The 15,963-nt window shown below is 36.2% G+C and overlaps 1 protein-coding gene across 8 annotated transcripts in view; it reads left to right on the forward strand.

Moving 5' to 3' along the window:
- Positions 1-15,963, forward strand: part of DNM3 (dynamin 3) — a 522,795-nt gene that overhangs the window by 407,377 nt on the left and 99,455 nt on the right. For all 8 annotated transcript variants that reach the window (XM_040636206.1, XM_040636208.1, XM_040636209.1 and 5 more), the window contains one exon: positions 9,382-9,493. In XM_040636206.1, coding sequence (XP_040492140.1) covers positions 9,382-9,493 — 112 coding nt within the window. The remainder of the gene's footprint in view (positions 1-9,381; positions 9,494-15,963) is intronic.

The following is a 15,963-nucleotide window of genomic DNA, read 5'->3' on the forward strand; positions in this document are numbered from 1 at the left end:
TGTAATATACATGAGGGAAAATAGAGAGACATGACTTGATAGTACATGTATGATACATTTATGATTAAATCGTAGGTCTCACTGTTGAATACCAGTGGGTACAAGTTAACAGAACATGTAACTGTGGTATGGGATCTTTTGAGGTCTGTTTAATTCTATAGTATATCTTTGATAATGACATGGGAATATTATGTTATTATAAATAATACAGATAATGCAAAGCAGGAAGAATTGTGACTATGATATCTGCCAGAATCAGAATTCAGAGCATCTGAGCAAATTGGGAAATGGGCCAGACTAGCTAGATCAAATGTAATAATGCTAAATATAAATTTTACTTGGTTGCAAAATAATACAGAAGAGGTCTGGTTTGATAGGAGATCAAGTGCAAAGGACCTAAAGGCAGTGAGAATAATGAATAATAGTAATTTTTGTATTTTGTATATTTTACTTGCATATTTACCCGATGAAGGGCAGTGTGCTAAGCAAGCTTTACACATATATGACCTTGTTTTATTATCATTGTAAGCCTGAGATAGATATTGGTATTATCTTCATTTTATAGATGAGTAAACTGAAATTCAGAGAGGTGGCTTTACTGAAAGTCCTGTAAGATAATAAGTGGCCCAGTCTGGATTTCAACAGGTGTTTTTCATGGTCTTTACTATTTTCTACTACTTGTTACTTGCTTACATTAGTAAAAGCTTACTGTCAAAAAAGTAGGCAAAAATTCCACCAAATGTCTTCCTTGCATCTAGATAATCCTGCCTCCGGGGATTTGTGATCAGTTGCTGGCATGTCATTTTCACAAACTCCTTTTAAAATAGAGAAAATCGGTAGAAGAAGGAAGGGAAGAATGAAGGGGGATAAACAGAAGGGGGAATGAACCATGAGAGACTGGACTCTGGGAAACAAACTGAGGGCTTCAGAGGGGAGGGGGGTGGGGGAATGGGATAGGCTGGTGATGGGTAGTAAGGAGGGCATGTATTGCATGGTGCACTGGGTGTTATACACAACTAATGAATCATGGAACTTTACATCAAAAACTAAGGATATACTGTATGGTGACTAACATAACATAATAGAAAATTATTATAAAAAAAAGAAAAATAATTAGAAAAATCCTGAAAAAATAAAATAAAATAAAATAAAATAAAATAAAATAAAAAAGAGCAAATCCACAGAAGGGTAAAAAAGGATGTTATCTAGAATTGTCTTCATATGAGAAACATTTGAAAAAAATGGCTTGGAGACTTAGAAGACTTGAGGGATAGATAATGTCTGACCCCAGATGTTTAAATTACTGTCATAAGTAAACAAGTTAGACCTCACATTTTTAATCTAAAGATATTCTTATGACATGTGAATGAAAGTTACACATCTCATCAAAACACAGCCTCATCATGTGGTCATGTTCTCTGCAGTGTAGCACTTAAAAACCTTTTACCTCTGGGATAAAATTTCTCATGCTCATTTTTAATGTTGAGGTAACTTATTTTTCAAACTATAAAACACGCAGTTCAGCTTGATTTCATAGTGAAATCATTCAGAAGCTCATATCTGCATGATTGCCGTTGAAATAGACTAAACAAAAAAATTCAGTCAGTACAAATTGCTGTGGGTTATCTATACAGCTACAGCGTGTGGTGAGAACCTGGAAGCTACATCCACAGAATTTATGAGACTTCCAGTAAATCAGCTCAGTTCAGTGTTTTAGACCTGTATCCAACTCTTCTTGGATGTCTAGACACAGCCTAAGATGAGGCTTCAAAAATGGGTAAAAATGAAGCAGCCAAAGCCACCAGAAGCCTTTGACCCTCTTCTAATGTTTCAACCAGATAATTATTTTCCCTCTCAAGAATTTGGCTATCCTTTGAGGGGAAAAAAAAAAAAATCAAGATTTTCCATGTGAAGAGCCCCTGAAAGAAAATACTCTGGAGAAAGGTCAGTGAGAATGGGCCAAAGCCGAATTCTTCAGATCTGCTTGGAGAATGTGGAAAGTCTGTACCCTCGCTACTTTTCGTGTTTTCCAGCTGGCCAAGAGCTCCCGTGGCATTTGTCCAGCTTTGCCTTCCCCATACCTTTTACATCTTAAAGGGACTCACACTGTGTGCTAAAATGCCTCAAATGGAAACTGAAGTGGTAGCTGCAAGCTGTGGTAGAGGTAATTAGATAATTAAGAACTGATGGGTTTTGATTTCTATCAAGGTAATCTATTACCCTTTCTGCTCTGTAGCAAAGATACGACCTTTCAAATTTGACGACAGTAAACTTTCCTACTTAGGGAATATATTTCTTTAAATATGTCCCACTTTTAATAAACAGTACTTACTCTGCTTGTTGTGGTTTGTCTCTTCAAACTTTTTTATCTTAGATTTTCTGTGGAAAGTTAAGGATTCTCTCAAAAATAAAAAAGTTGGTTTTAAAAATAAACACAGTCCAAGTTCATTCTATAGTTCTTTCATTCGTTCATTCATTCATTTGCTCCACTCATTTGACAACTATTTGTCTTGTGGAGGCCGTATCCCGAGGACTGTGGTAGACCCACACCGTGCCATTCATTTGCTATGTGATATTGGGAGTCACTTGATCTCTCTAAATCTCAGTTTCCTCAACTGTAAAACAGCTCTGCTACCAACTTCGCAGGGTCGCTAATGAAGATTAAATGAGATGATTTCTCTTTTAAGATGGTGAAAAATTAGAAGCTTCTCTTTTGCTCTACTCCATCCATTGCTATATCCAAAAGATCGTATACGACGGAGATGGAAAGTCTTAAAAGCACGAGAAAGTAGCAATCTTAATCGACTATTTGCAAAACTCATGGAGGGACCTGGATTGAAATTTTATGAGTGACCACTGCTAAAGAAAAAGAAAAGAAAAATGATTAAGAAAAATGTAGCTAAACAGGAAGACAACAAGAAGAAACTCCTATACATCCTCCCTGAATCAATGCAAGAAATGTAGATACTTGTGCCAACCAGAAATCCAGATAGCCAGCTGTACTTTGAAGCCAATTCAAAAAATGAATCCAAGTAAGAATTTACGTTTGGGGAAATCCAGATAGAAAATGCCTGACGGTAAATATTTATTCAAGTTAAACATACAGAGTTCCATTTAAATAATTGCTTAAGTGTGACAAAATTGCATACTAAACTAAAAAAAATGGACTCTTAAAAAGAAAATTATTGTGGAAACAATAATTCAGAAATAATATTCTAGGTCAGTATTTCTAGATAGATTAGCAAATGTGTGAGATAAAGTGGCAAAAAGTAAACGCTTTTAAATTCCTTAAGAAGTCAGTAATTATTGTTTTATTTGTGAATTTCGTATATACAAAAATGAATTCAGGGATGATTTGGAAAACTTAAAGGTAACTGTTTAAAAAAAAGATAGTCATTTACCTGTAGAACTGAAAACCACTAAAAAATATAGAAGTCAAAAGACAGTTCATTTATCAACATATGCAAGGAAACAGTGAGGAGCATTCAAAAAAAAAAAAAAAACAAAGCTTATGTCAAAATGACAAAACTATAACCAAGCCTATACAGCTATGGCAAGAAATAAACATGATTCAGACTTTCCTAATCATGGGCAGTGCTTTTCAGATTGGGATAAAAAATAAAACCCAACTATATTGTTGGCATTTACAACGAATATATCTTTTTAAAAAGTAAGACAAATGGATAAAAGTAAAAGAAGAGACAAAGCTATGTCAGGTTAATGTAAATAAAAAGTGAGAAATCATTCCAATAATATGCAAAAAAGTCTTAATGAAATCAGAACAAAAAATGTCACTTCTGTAAACATGTTAAAAAGCTCACCTCTTTGACAAAAATATTAAAGCTTTAATGGAAAATCACTTTTAAATTATAAAATTTGCAAAGGTGTTTTAAAGATGATAGACAATATTTTTATGGGTGTGATGATATTCATTATTCAGTAAATATTTATTGAATACCTCCTAGCACTAGTCACTTTGTAAGACCTAAGAACATAGTGTAATCAAAACAACACAGTCAAATATGTCTTTCCATTTATGAAGATCTTGTTTCAAGTTATTCAATAAGATTTTTATCATTTTCTCAATTAAAAAAATTATCCTATGTATTTTGGAGGCTTTCTCCTAATATGTATGGAATATTTTCCTATATCTAAGTTATTAGAAGTATAATCTAGTAGTGTCTTGTAAAAATCACTTGGATTTTGAGTTAATTTTGGTAATTTGTATTTTTTAGGGTATTATTAATTTCCTCTAGGTTCTTAGTTTTGTCATAGGATTGCTTATAATGTTTGATTTTAATTTTTTTCCATCTTCTCTATATTTGTGGCTATGTACCCTATCCTTTCTCATTTGTGATCGTGCATACTTTTGTTTTCTCCCTTAATTAGTATTATATTATCTATTTCTAAGGGGAAAAATATTTGTGTATGTCTTTATCCCTTATGTTATTTTTATATTTTCTATTTTATTTATTTTGGTTTTAATTTATGTTAATTCCCTCTTTTGGCTTGTTTTGTTTTTTTTTAATCAAAGTTTATAATCCCTGTAGATGAATATTGACTTTTTTTTCTCCTTTCTATAAATAATGAACATATTTAAGGTCATAAATTTTCCTATAGTCTTTGCTGTGGTCCATTGGTTGGATATAATGTGTTTATATTTTTTATTCTTTTCTAAATAATATATAATTTTTATTTTGGTTTCTTCTGTAACACAAGGATTATCTAAAAATATATTTAAAGGGGGCGCCTGGGTGGCACAGCGGTTAAGCGTCTGCCTTCAGCTCAGGGCGTGATCCTGGAGTTGTGGGATCGAGCCCCACATCAGGCTCCTCTGCTATGAGCCTGCTTCTTCCTCTCCCACTCCTCCTGCTTATGTTCCCTCTCTTGCTGGCTGTCTCTATCTCTGTCAAATAAATAAATAAAATCTTAAAAAAAAATAAAATAAAAAATAAAAAAATAAAAAATAAAAATATATTTAAGGGTTTTTTGGTCTCCTTTTTTAGAATTTTTTTTTCTTTTTCTTTCTTTCTTTTGATTTATGATTAAAGAATGTGATCTATATAATCTCTTTTTTAAAGTTTCTTAAGGCTGGTATTGTGTATGTGTGTAGGTCCAACTATAAGACTGGTTTTTGTAAATGTTTTGCGGATAATGAAGTCTTTATATTCTGTTTGCTTACTTACTTACTTTTATCCACTATATTTGTCCCATTTGAAAAGAGTCATATTAAATTTTTTCTATATTTTTATTTTAACTGATTTCATACATATATTTATTACAAGTTCTTGCAATTTTAGTAGCATTTGCTTTCTTTCCTTCCCTACTATGTAATTTGGTACAAACAGTTTTGTGAGTATTTTCCAATCTTCACAAATTGTACTTTATACTATTCTATAATATTTCTCTTTCTTCTATTTAGAGCTTTTAAACTATTTATCTCGTTCAGTACTTTTAAATTCTATCTCATCTATTATTAATAGTGCCATTCTTGAATTTATGTTCTTTGTTTTGTGCCTGTCTGATTTCTCTTTCTCTGTTCCTTTATTTTTGCAAATAACATGTAACTTTTTTAAAACCAAAATTAACTGACTGGCTGAGAGAATTCAGTCCACTATCATTAATTTCATAATCAATATACATAAATTTATTCCTGCCATCTTATTATTCTTTTGAATTTTTTATATTTTTTTTACTTGATCAAAAGGCTATTAATTTCTCCTTTTTCTTCTTTTTTTTTGAGAGTTCTATTGTACATTTAATTTCATTAACATTTTCATTTATCACCAGTACGTAGCCCTATTATTCCATGAGGCAAATTATCAAATATTTCTCTCCCAAACTCTTTCTTCTTCTGCTTCTCCCCATGCCCACTTCTCCTACTGAGACCTCTAGGATCCCTTTGCTGCCCCACTGTCTGCCCCTGCACCCATCAGAGAAGACCTGGGGAGCATTTTTATTTCCTCCTATCCTACCCCAACTTTTAGACTATTTGAATAGTGTGTCTCTTTTACTGTAAGAGTCTTTCTTTAGCGCTTATATTCCATATTCTTAGATGGGCTGTCATAATTTATTTTGATTTAGCTCTGTGGATGTTCCAAGTTCTGTTGCTTGCCACTGTTTTTTTCCTCTTTATCTTTCCTCACCTTGGACGTGCCCTTCAGTTTCATTTGGTCTGCTGTAATCTCATCCCTGCTTAGGCGCTCCCTCAGGTGGAGGGTGTGGTGATATCCCAGCTGGATATGGGTCTTTGCAGTCCTCTTAAGAGTCCATTCATGTTACTTCATTGCCATCTACATTTTGAATGTTCAGTCCAGTGCCAGTCTAATTCTTTCTCCTTCCTAAGCAACTTGCTATGTCTTTTCAGAAGACTTTTAAATGTTTTCTTTATTTCAGAGCTCAAGAATTGTATAAATGTATATCTACATGGTATCTTTTCTCATCAAGTACACATGAAACAGCACTTGAAATGTATAGACTCAGATCTTTTTAAAAACCAGGATAAGATTCTTTTTTAAAAAGTAGTTTCTTTTTTGTAATTATTTTGCTTCCCTCACACTTCCTTTACTTTTTCTGGAACTCCTATTATTTACAGGTTAGATGTTCTTTCCTCCACACTTTCATAACTTCTCTTTGTATTTTTTAAAATTCTCCCACTAGATCTTGAAAACTACTAATCCTAGGCTCAACATTCATCATCCTTTACTACTAAATGTTTTGACTTAAAAAATCTTATTTTTTAGTTTCAGGAAGTTTTTCTTAATGTTGTACTTGTACCTCTTCAAATACTTAACTATTCTGCTTCCCCCAACATTCTTTATTGATACACTGTTCTGATTGCTGTCTTCATTCTTGCTTTCTCTGGCTGGGAGACCTCCTCATCAGATGTCCTCTTAGTGTCCTTTGTTCGTTGTGGCACAGGTCCAGCTGCTGGATACCTTAAGTGGACTGGTCCTGTGAGGGCGGGAAGGCACAAGACATCTCAGTCATCCCAGGCCCAAAATAGACAAGTTGCCATTTACGTATTGAGGCACCAGGAGGGAGACTTTCTTTTGCATTAAGGTAGAGAAAACTCAGCCTCCCCATACTTCCTTAGGGCCGGAAGATCAGGCACACCCAGGAGTCCTGTGACCACTGAGGGACAGCCTTACCAAAGGCCTGCTGCATGCTGGTCCTTGCCTTAGAGTTTTCCTGCTGTGGTCCCAAAGCTCTGTTCAGCCCAGGGCAAGAAAGTACCACAGCAGGATCTAGCTCACACCCTCTACCCGAGTACCAGTCCCAAAGTCGGCTTGACTCAAGAAAAGAAGATGTGTTTGACCTGAGTTAGAAGTGGAGAGGAAGCAGAGCACAATTAAGTCATCATCTTCCTAGAATCCCCTGGGGGATATAATGATAAGCATAAAAATGATACATTTCCTGTCCTAATGTTGTTTATGAGCTAGTTGAGAAGATAGACAATATCTAAGCAAGCAAGCAAGTAAATAAATAAATAAGAAATTAAAAAAACAAACACACACATATTTCTGAATTCACAACTGTAATTAGTGCTATGAAGGAAAGGTAAATAGAAATATGATCTGAGATTCCAAGAAAGAGTAGGCATTAATTGTGCAATGATTCCAAGAAAGAGTAGGCATTAATTGTGAAATGAGGGCAGAAGAAAAGAGCTACAGGCAGAGAGCAGCATATTCAGAGACCTTGGGAGCAGGCATGGCACATTTCAGGAAGCAAAAGAGGCCAGCATGGCCGGAGGAAGGAAAAAAAAAAAAAAAAAAAGGCAAGGGAAAGCAGAGTGTGAAAAGAAGCTGGAGAGGAAGAGGCCAGATGACACGGGGTTTTATAGGCCATGAGAGACAGTGTAGTCTTTCCCTAAAAGCAGGTGGTGTATGTTTGACTCCACGGGTAAAACTATCTGATTCCCATTTCAGGAAAACATGAGGATTCCGTGGGGAGAGCGTAATTAGAGGAGCCATGTGATGCCGGGAGACCCGTGAGGAGGCCACAGCGATGTTTGAGGGAGGGTGATAGTGTGACCAGGAAGTGCACTTTTAGGGGGTCATATGAAAGAGGGCATGAGGGGGTGGAAGGGAGGGAATGGCAAGCTGAAATCGCTGATTCAGTTCATATCAGGGTGCCTCTGAGATAGTCAAGTGGGGAAGTCAGTAGCCACTGTGCATCTGGGCCAGTCCTGGGCAAGAGATACGACCTTGTGAGCCATCTGAGTGTAGGTATAAACTAAGGCTGTTAGGCACGAATGAGAATACCCTGGAAGAGAATAAGAAGAGAAAAAGGCTGTAATTTCTGGGATTCTGCTAGTATCCGTCAAAATTGGATTATCTCTTCTGGAAGGGTGATTGGTAATGCCTATCGGCGTCTTAAAAAATGACTGACTTTGATCCTGTAACTCTATTGATAGGCATCTATCCTCAGAAAGTAAGAGGAGTAAATGTGAAAGGCTTATGGATAAAAATATTCACTTAAGCAGTATTTCTGATTGTAAAAAGAAGGAAATTACCTAATTAATATTTGAAAGAGGTTAAGTAAATTATCAGACATTTATTTTAATGAATATCATGCCACTCTAATTTGATGTTTATAAAAATGTAATGGCATAAGTAAATGACCATAATATCATAGTAAGTAAAAAAGGACTCCAAATTGACAGAGAGAGATGGGGGTTGGGGAGACCTCAGCTGTGCGAAAGACTGATAGAACAAGAGTGTAAAGAAATAAGTTTATCTGTAAACCATGGAAAAGGGATGATTGGCACCATTTTTATACTTTTATCTAGTTTCCAAATCTTTCTAAATGGGCATGTATTACATCTTATGTATTATTTTATTGTTAGGAAAAGAAATAAAGTTACAGTATTGTCCGAGTTGTCAGTATGCACTTTGTAGGCATTTAATTATTTTTTCTTTTCTCAATATCAATGAGCGTTCCTGTTTTGAATCTAGGATAGTATATTAAGTTTATAAGATAATTTCCTTACCTTTTAAAGTTTTATGAACCATTTAGACTTAGAAAATGGTTTCAGAAAATTGATTAATTATTAGGCAACAGCAGATCCATTCCCCTGGCACCACTCTGACTTGGCACCCAGTGTATCATCTTGAGAGCATTTCTGTTTCCTTCCCTTCTTATTGCTTAGCAGTACAAGTGGCTCTGAATTCTTTAATGTGAAGTTTTTAAAAGATTATATAATAAATATAGGAATTTGCTAATTATTTTAAATGCGATGAATTGGTTTTATTTTCCTCCAGTGACTTTCAGAGAATTATCCATTTGGACTGTCATTTGTATCATCATTGTCTACAGTGATATAAAATCATTTTGAATTTGGTTTCAGACTAAAAGCACAATTTTTTTTTTTAATTCCAGGAATGTATACAAAGACTATCGTTTCCTTGAGCTGGCCTGTGACTCACAGGAGGATGTAGACAGCTGGAAGGCATCTCTACTAAGAGCTGGAGTTTATCCTGATAAATCTTTAGTAAGTTGGATATATCTCTTATTTTACAATTATTAACCATGCTTAAGAAGATATAATTCTACATACTATATGATGGAGAAACTAGTTCTCTTTTGACTTAATTAGTATGGAACAGTTCTAAGTAATACTTTGCTCATATTTCTTTTTCTCCATTAGTTTTTAGAAGTTTATCAGTTTGTTTGTTAGAGAAAATGGCCGACTCTGCCATAAAACATAATATACATAATCTCAGACCAAGATAGAATCTCTTTGTTGTAATTTAAAATTTTATTTTCCTTTATGTGGTATTTCACAGTTGTCCTAGTATTCATACAGCTGTTTAGAACATTCTTCATATAGTCATAGTATATATCACGTCATAACACTATTTCGTACCCTTAAAATGTACTTATTTTTATAAAAATCTACCTCCTTTCATTATGTCTGTAGTACCTGAATCCAAAATTATATCTGTATTCAAACTCTGGTTAATGTCATTTGGAGTGTGAAAGAAGAAAAACATTTATATTGCCATTCCTACTTATCTTTATAAATATACTTCAAGTATTTGAAGTCACTTCTCTCATTCAAGTTAATAAACAGAACTTCTATTTGTGTTCTTTGGGAAATGTCTGGATTTAAATTTCAGAAGTCCCACCCAACATATGTACACACACCGTTAGACAGATGCTGCAGACTAGTGGCTCCTGCTGCTTACTTCCTGTTCCCCTTGAGATGTTCCATCCAGGTGTCTCCTCAGAATGCAGTGCTGAGCCCGAGCCTTGGGGACTTGGTACAGCTTGACCCTTGTGGTGCTTACTTGTCTCTAGATCAGTTTATAGGACTGATCATGCATAAGCCAGGTCATTTCTAGGCCCCCAGTAGGAAGAGTCTTCTCAAGAGAAAGTCTGAAATGTGGGTGCAGGGGAGCAATTGGAGCATCTCTGGAGGAACTTTAGATTTGAGTACATCCCTGAGGTTGCACTGGAATTTAACAGAGTTCCAGAGGTAAAGGATTGGGGATTTGTGCCAAATGTTCTTCTCACTGTTGTTATTTTAGCTCACACATAGACCTCTTAACTCCATCCTAACCTACCCTTGCCTAGCCAGCACCTAAAACAACGAACCCCTCACAACATACCCTGTGCCCTCCACATGAAATGAAACAAAACCCTTTCCTGGTGATATCCAAGCACAGAGGTATCTGTATGATTTCCATAATTGTCCAAATCTTGTCATTTGTGTACATATATATTTACATAGCTATATGCCACTCCAAAAATTGCACGTGAGAAGTCATTTAAAAATAGGAAAACCACTTCTACTTTTCTTATTAATTCTAATCATTTCTTATTACTCTTCCCTCTCCATTGATGGTAGTGTGTTTAATTTCACAAAAATCCTATATTAAAAATGTACATATACTTAATTTTTTTTCATTCAGTCCACAAAAGCCTGTTGAGCACACACTGTTTGCCAGGCACCGTTCTAAGCACTAGTGCTACAGAGGTGAGCAATAAGGTCCCATCCCCAAGGAGCAGACATTAAACAAGTGAACGAATAACTGTTCAGTTATATAGTGGGATTTCAAGAGAGTGATACTGTCTATAAAAAATAAAGAAAAAGGGACAGACAGAGAGGGGCAGGTAAGCTTTATTTTAGTAAAGGTGATGAAGGAAGGTCCCTTTGAAGAGTTGCCATTTGAGTAGGCTCCTGAAGGAATGGAGGGAGTAAATGAAATGAAGGGAAGACTATTTGTGGAAAGGACTAGCAAGTGCAAAGCCAGCTCATTGTCTCAGAAGAGCAACAAAAAGTCATGTCTGGAACACAATGAGGGAGGACAAGAGTGGCTGATAGTTTCCAAGAAGGTGGTCAGGTTAGATTATATTGGTCTTGAAGGATGTGGTAAGCATTTGAGTTTTGAGTGAGATGGGAAGCCATTAGAGGGTTCAAGCCGGTTAGTGACATGATAGGATGGACATTTTCTAGAAGATTATATGGCAGGGTGTTACAGGAAGCTGTAGAGCATGTGTGTTCAATCAGAGGTTTTAGTGTCAAACGCCCAAGACTGAAATTCCAGAAGTTCACATGTAAGCTGTGGGATGTCTAACCTTTTTATATTTCAAAATTCCTATTTATAAAAGGGAAATAACAGGAATCCCCTATAGCTTGGTTGATGGGATTAAGTGAGAGAATGCAGGGAAGGCACTGAACAGGGGAGGCACAAGTAGGTACTCTGTTTATAAGAATGATGATGATGGTGATGATGATGATAATTATTTTCATCACGGACTGCTTTCTTTAACAAGTAGTGAGAGCTAAGACAGTGTGGATATTATAATGTAGCCCAATGAGATCGTAAATACTTTATGCTATTTTCTATTTCCAAATAATGCTTGGTTGTATAAAATGTTAATGTGTGGATGTATGTCTTCCTGCCATGCAGCTGTAATGTTTGTGAAGATTTTTTTTCAGTTGTGCTTTTGTCTAACTTATTTTAAATGCACTAGACGGAGTTTGCTATTTAAAGAAATTATGTAATGCATCTCTTGTGAGAGAAAACTGTCTTGGAAAAGCAAAATTACCTATCTCTGGTGAATTGTTTTTATAAATTTGGATTTTCACGTATCCATAGCTCTGCACGAAGGAGACGGTCGATGAAATATTTGCTATTTTTGATTGGAATAGTCAATTTTAAGCAAATCTAGCGTTGTCCTACACAATCTGTTTGATTCTTTTCCCATCACTTTTGTTTATAAATACACTTTTGGTACAGTTGCTTGGAGGGTCGAGACAAAGGGGTTTTTTACTATATGCCAAAGACATGACAGGAAATTAAACTTGGCAGTATGCCAGGAACGTTGCTTTTCTCAGTTTTCATCATAAACAATATTTGCATTTCTTATGCACCATGTAGTTCTGGAGGTTATATTACACGATTGCTTGACTTTCAGATGTTTAAATGGCAGCTAACTACTGAAAGCAATCTAAGTAGAATGCTTGTGTAAACATTCATTTTGTGAGCATGCTTAGATTTGGGGGGAGTGGATACTTTTAGGTGCAGTTATTCCTAATTTAGAAAGATTTGATGAAAAAGTCAGATTAACCTAATAACAGATGTCTCTCTGTAAGTCAATTTTTAGGACTTCTGGTGTGTCATTTGGGTTTCGTATCAATAAACCATTGAGTTGACAGCAAATCAATCACTATTCTAAAAATGAAACATTTTTCATCATACGTGGACATAAGTCTAGACTCAAGAAGTTCTGCTTTCTACACAAAACACCTCTATTTTGACTGGAAAAAAGTCTACAAAAATCATTTTTTAAAATTGTGTAATTTTGGCTTCATTTCGGTAAATAGCCATTACACACATTATGGTTTTGGACGAACGTTTTTTTCAACTAAGATTGCCCACTTTTTTATGACACGCTTTTCACGCTTTTCCCCATCATATTTTTTCTGTCGTGTCCACATGATGGGATATTTTATGTCACTCGTATCATAGTGTTTGTTCTGCTACCTGGTTTCTTCTATCTCTTAGGTTGTTTCTCTTAGAGTTTTTTACAGATTTTTTTTTCTTTCTTTCTCTCCCACACTCTTTTCTCCCTCCCTTCCCTTCATCCATCACTGTTACGGTGGACTCTAGAAATTCAAATATAAAAAGATGCAATTCTTACTTCGTAAGAGTTTCAAGTGTAGTGGAAGTGAGGGGTGCAAATAATTACAATGTGGTAGGAACTACAGTGGACATCTGTATAAAATGCAACAGCCTAACTGCATTTCTATGCGGATTTTCAAATTACTGCTTGTCCCTTAACCTTTTTGGATCCAAAGCAAAATGTAGACTTCATATTTGAGCACTGTCATGTGTGGCCCTGAAATGGAAATGAGGAGTGCTGGGTCCAGTTTCCCACGACACTGCCGTACTTCATGGACTTGCACGTAACCTCTCTGAGCCGCAGATTTAGCCTTCTACCAGTCACCTCATCTTTCAGAACAGCCACAGTACTTTAAAGATATATTTAAATCTGAATTTGGATTTAGCAGAATTTTTATTGCTCTAACTTCTATTTCCTTTGGCCATTAAATTAAAATTATGACTGCTATAAAATTTTATATTGTTGAATAATTGAATTGTTATACAATTTTGAAGTAAAGATGTTTCTAATGGAATTAGTTAATAGCATTTTGGGGTTTTTTTAGTGATGAAAATGAGATTAAAAAGTGTGAGTACCAGACTTATAGGCTACAATTAAAGAACTTTTAAAAGATCATTTTACAGGAAAAAACATATATACATGCATCAGTAAGTGTGAATATAAATAAATGTAAATTTCATTAAATATCTAAAGAACGTGATATAAAAAATGACGGACTTTCCTGGAACAGTTTTGCCAGCTAACAGTATGACTTAAATTGTATATAAACACTAAAGAATTCCAAATTCTTTGGAACATTTTGTGTGCAGTGAAATGAGGTAGACTTTAAGTCAGATCTACTCACATTTGAATCCTGACCCATTTATTGGCCATGTGGCTCAGGCAACTTACTTAACTCTTCAATTGTTTGTTCTTTTTTAAACTCAAAATAATGCTACCTTTCCCTGTGTGATTTTATAGGATTAAGTGAGGACGATTGCACATCACCTCCAGCGTAGTGCTACGGCCGGGTGGATGTGTTCAATGCCATGTAGCCTTTATTACTATTGAAAATCATTCATTGTCCATGAAGCCCTAATTCCCAGTTTAGTAGTTATTTTTGTCTTTGCAGACAGTCAGTGGGACTTGGGCATGTGAGGGAGAATTTCCTTAACTGTTGGCTGAGGAAGCAGAATTCTTTAGGGGGTGTCTTGGGGTTGTGTCACCCTGTGCCCAGGCTGGTTTGGAAGACTCCGTCTATCTGTCAGGAGTGAGCCCAACGGGCTGTCTGTGAGGAAAAGTGAGGATTCACAAGCCTGCCCTCCGATGCTGGCCTGCTGGCTATTGGAAAGGAGCAGCTTGTAGCGTAGTGGGGGCCCTGGAATTAAATTATTAAATTTATAATATTATAAATTATAAATTTATAATATTAAAGTATTATACACCTGAGAATTTCTGAAGAGATTTCCATTGGCTATACAGATGGACGGTCCTCCCCTCTAGGGTATGGGTTAAGTGATGAAAGATGGCAGTAGAATGTGAAACACCCTGGAACTTCATTATACTTCTGAATTCAAGACCTTCCCAGTCATAGTGAATGCTTTTAGGACTGCTTTGGAAGTTGAACCCACTCTATCAATGAAGTCTTTGGGGACTTCAGAAACTCCTTGTGGATAGACTCTAAAACTGAATGTTTCCTGTGGCAAATAGCAACTGGGGGGAGGGTCTCTGTATCGTTCGAGGGGGAGAAGGGGAACGCCCACAGCCCTCCATAAATATGTTTTAATATGGGATGAGCACTCACATGCATTTGTTTACTCAGCCATCGGTTAGTACAAGCCTGACAGAGCCCATGCTTAGCCCGGCCACACATCGCTTTCTTCTTAGCTTATTCAGCAGCACTTCCCACACCACGTCAAGCAGCCACATGACCAATGCTGAAGACTTTCGTTTTTCTTCAGTGGAGGTACTTGCTGTGATCTAAACATAAATTGCTGCCACACAGAGTAGTGGAGGGAATTATAAAACATTTACAGTTGGCCATTCATGAGTGTTATGCCTCTCTCAGAATAGACGATCGGGAGATGATTGAAGGAAGCAAGAAATGGCAAAGCCACACCGCGTCCTCCACATGGATGTTTCTCATATTTAAAGATCAGGGCCCCCTACTCTGTGACATCATTGTTGCCACTACAAACAGAACCGTCTGCCATCGAGCAGAGAAGCCAGTCATTCCCTAATGTGCAAAAATACTTGGTTGAACTCCTGAAACTTATTTGGTGATCAAAAGCGGCACTGCTGTGGAATTCAATAAACTCCATCTGTTGGAGGTATTTTCAGCAATATTGCACTTCTTTGGAGAACCAGGGTCCTGTTATTGTCTAAAATAGTATTTTACTCCTGATAAAATTCCCTGTGGGGATCTTTATTGCCTTATTGAATGGTTGGCATATTCCCCTATTTCCCCCCCTTCATTCTTTTTTCCCCTTCATTCATTCTTGTGTCATTATTTATGTTTCACAGAAGCCAGTGATGTTAACGGTGATATCATGGCAACTCCCAATGCCAAGAAGCTTCCCTACACTGTTTTATCAGTGTCTTTAAACTTACGTTATGTTATTATTAAATATGATGGCTGTGATGTCCTTGGAGTAGACATTTCCCCATAGTCACCAATTGGCATTGTTTTTAAGAAAACACCTCTCCTGTGATTGTTGCCTTGCCCCTCTCCAGAAAATTTCTGTATGTAGTGTTTCTCCCTGCACATCCTCTTTGACAACTAAATGCCAGATCTCCAGCCCAACCTGTTACTCCACCCTGGGCTCAGCCTCGTCCACAAGATGCACACAC

Source organism: Ursus maritimus, unplaced genomic scaffold (genome assembly GCF_017311325.1).
Source record: "Ursus maritimus isolate PB19 unplaced genomic scaffold, ASM1731132v1 scaffold_2, whole genome shotgun sequence".
Lineage (NCBI taxonomy): Eukaryota > Metazoa > Chordata > Mammalia > Carnivora > Ursidae > Ursus > Ursus maritimus.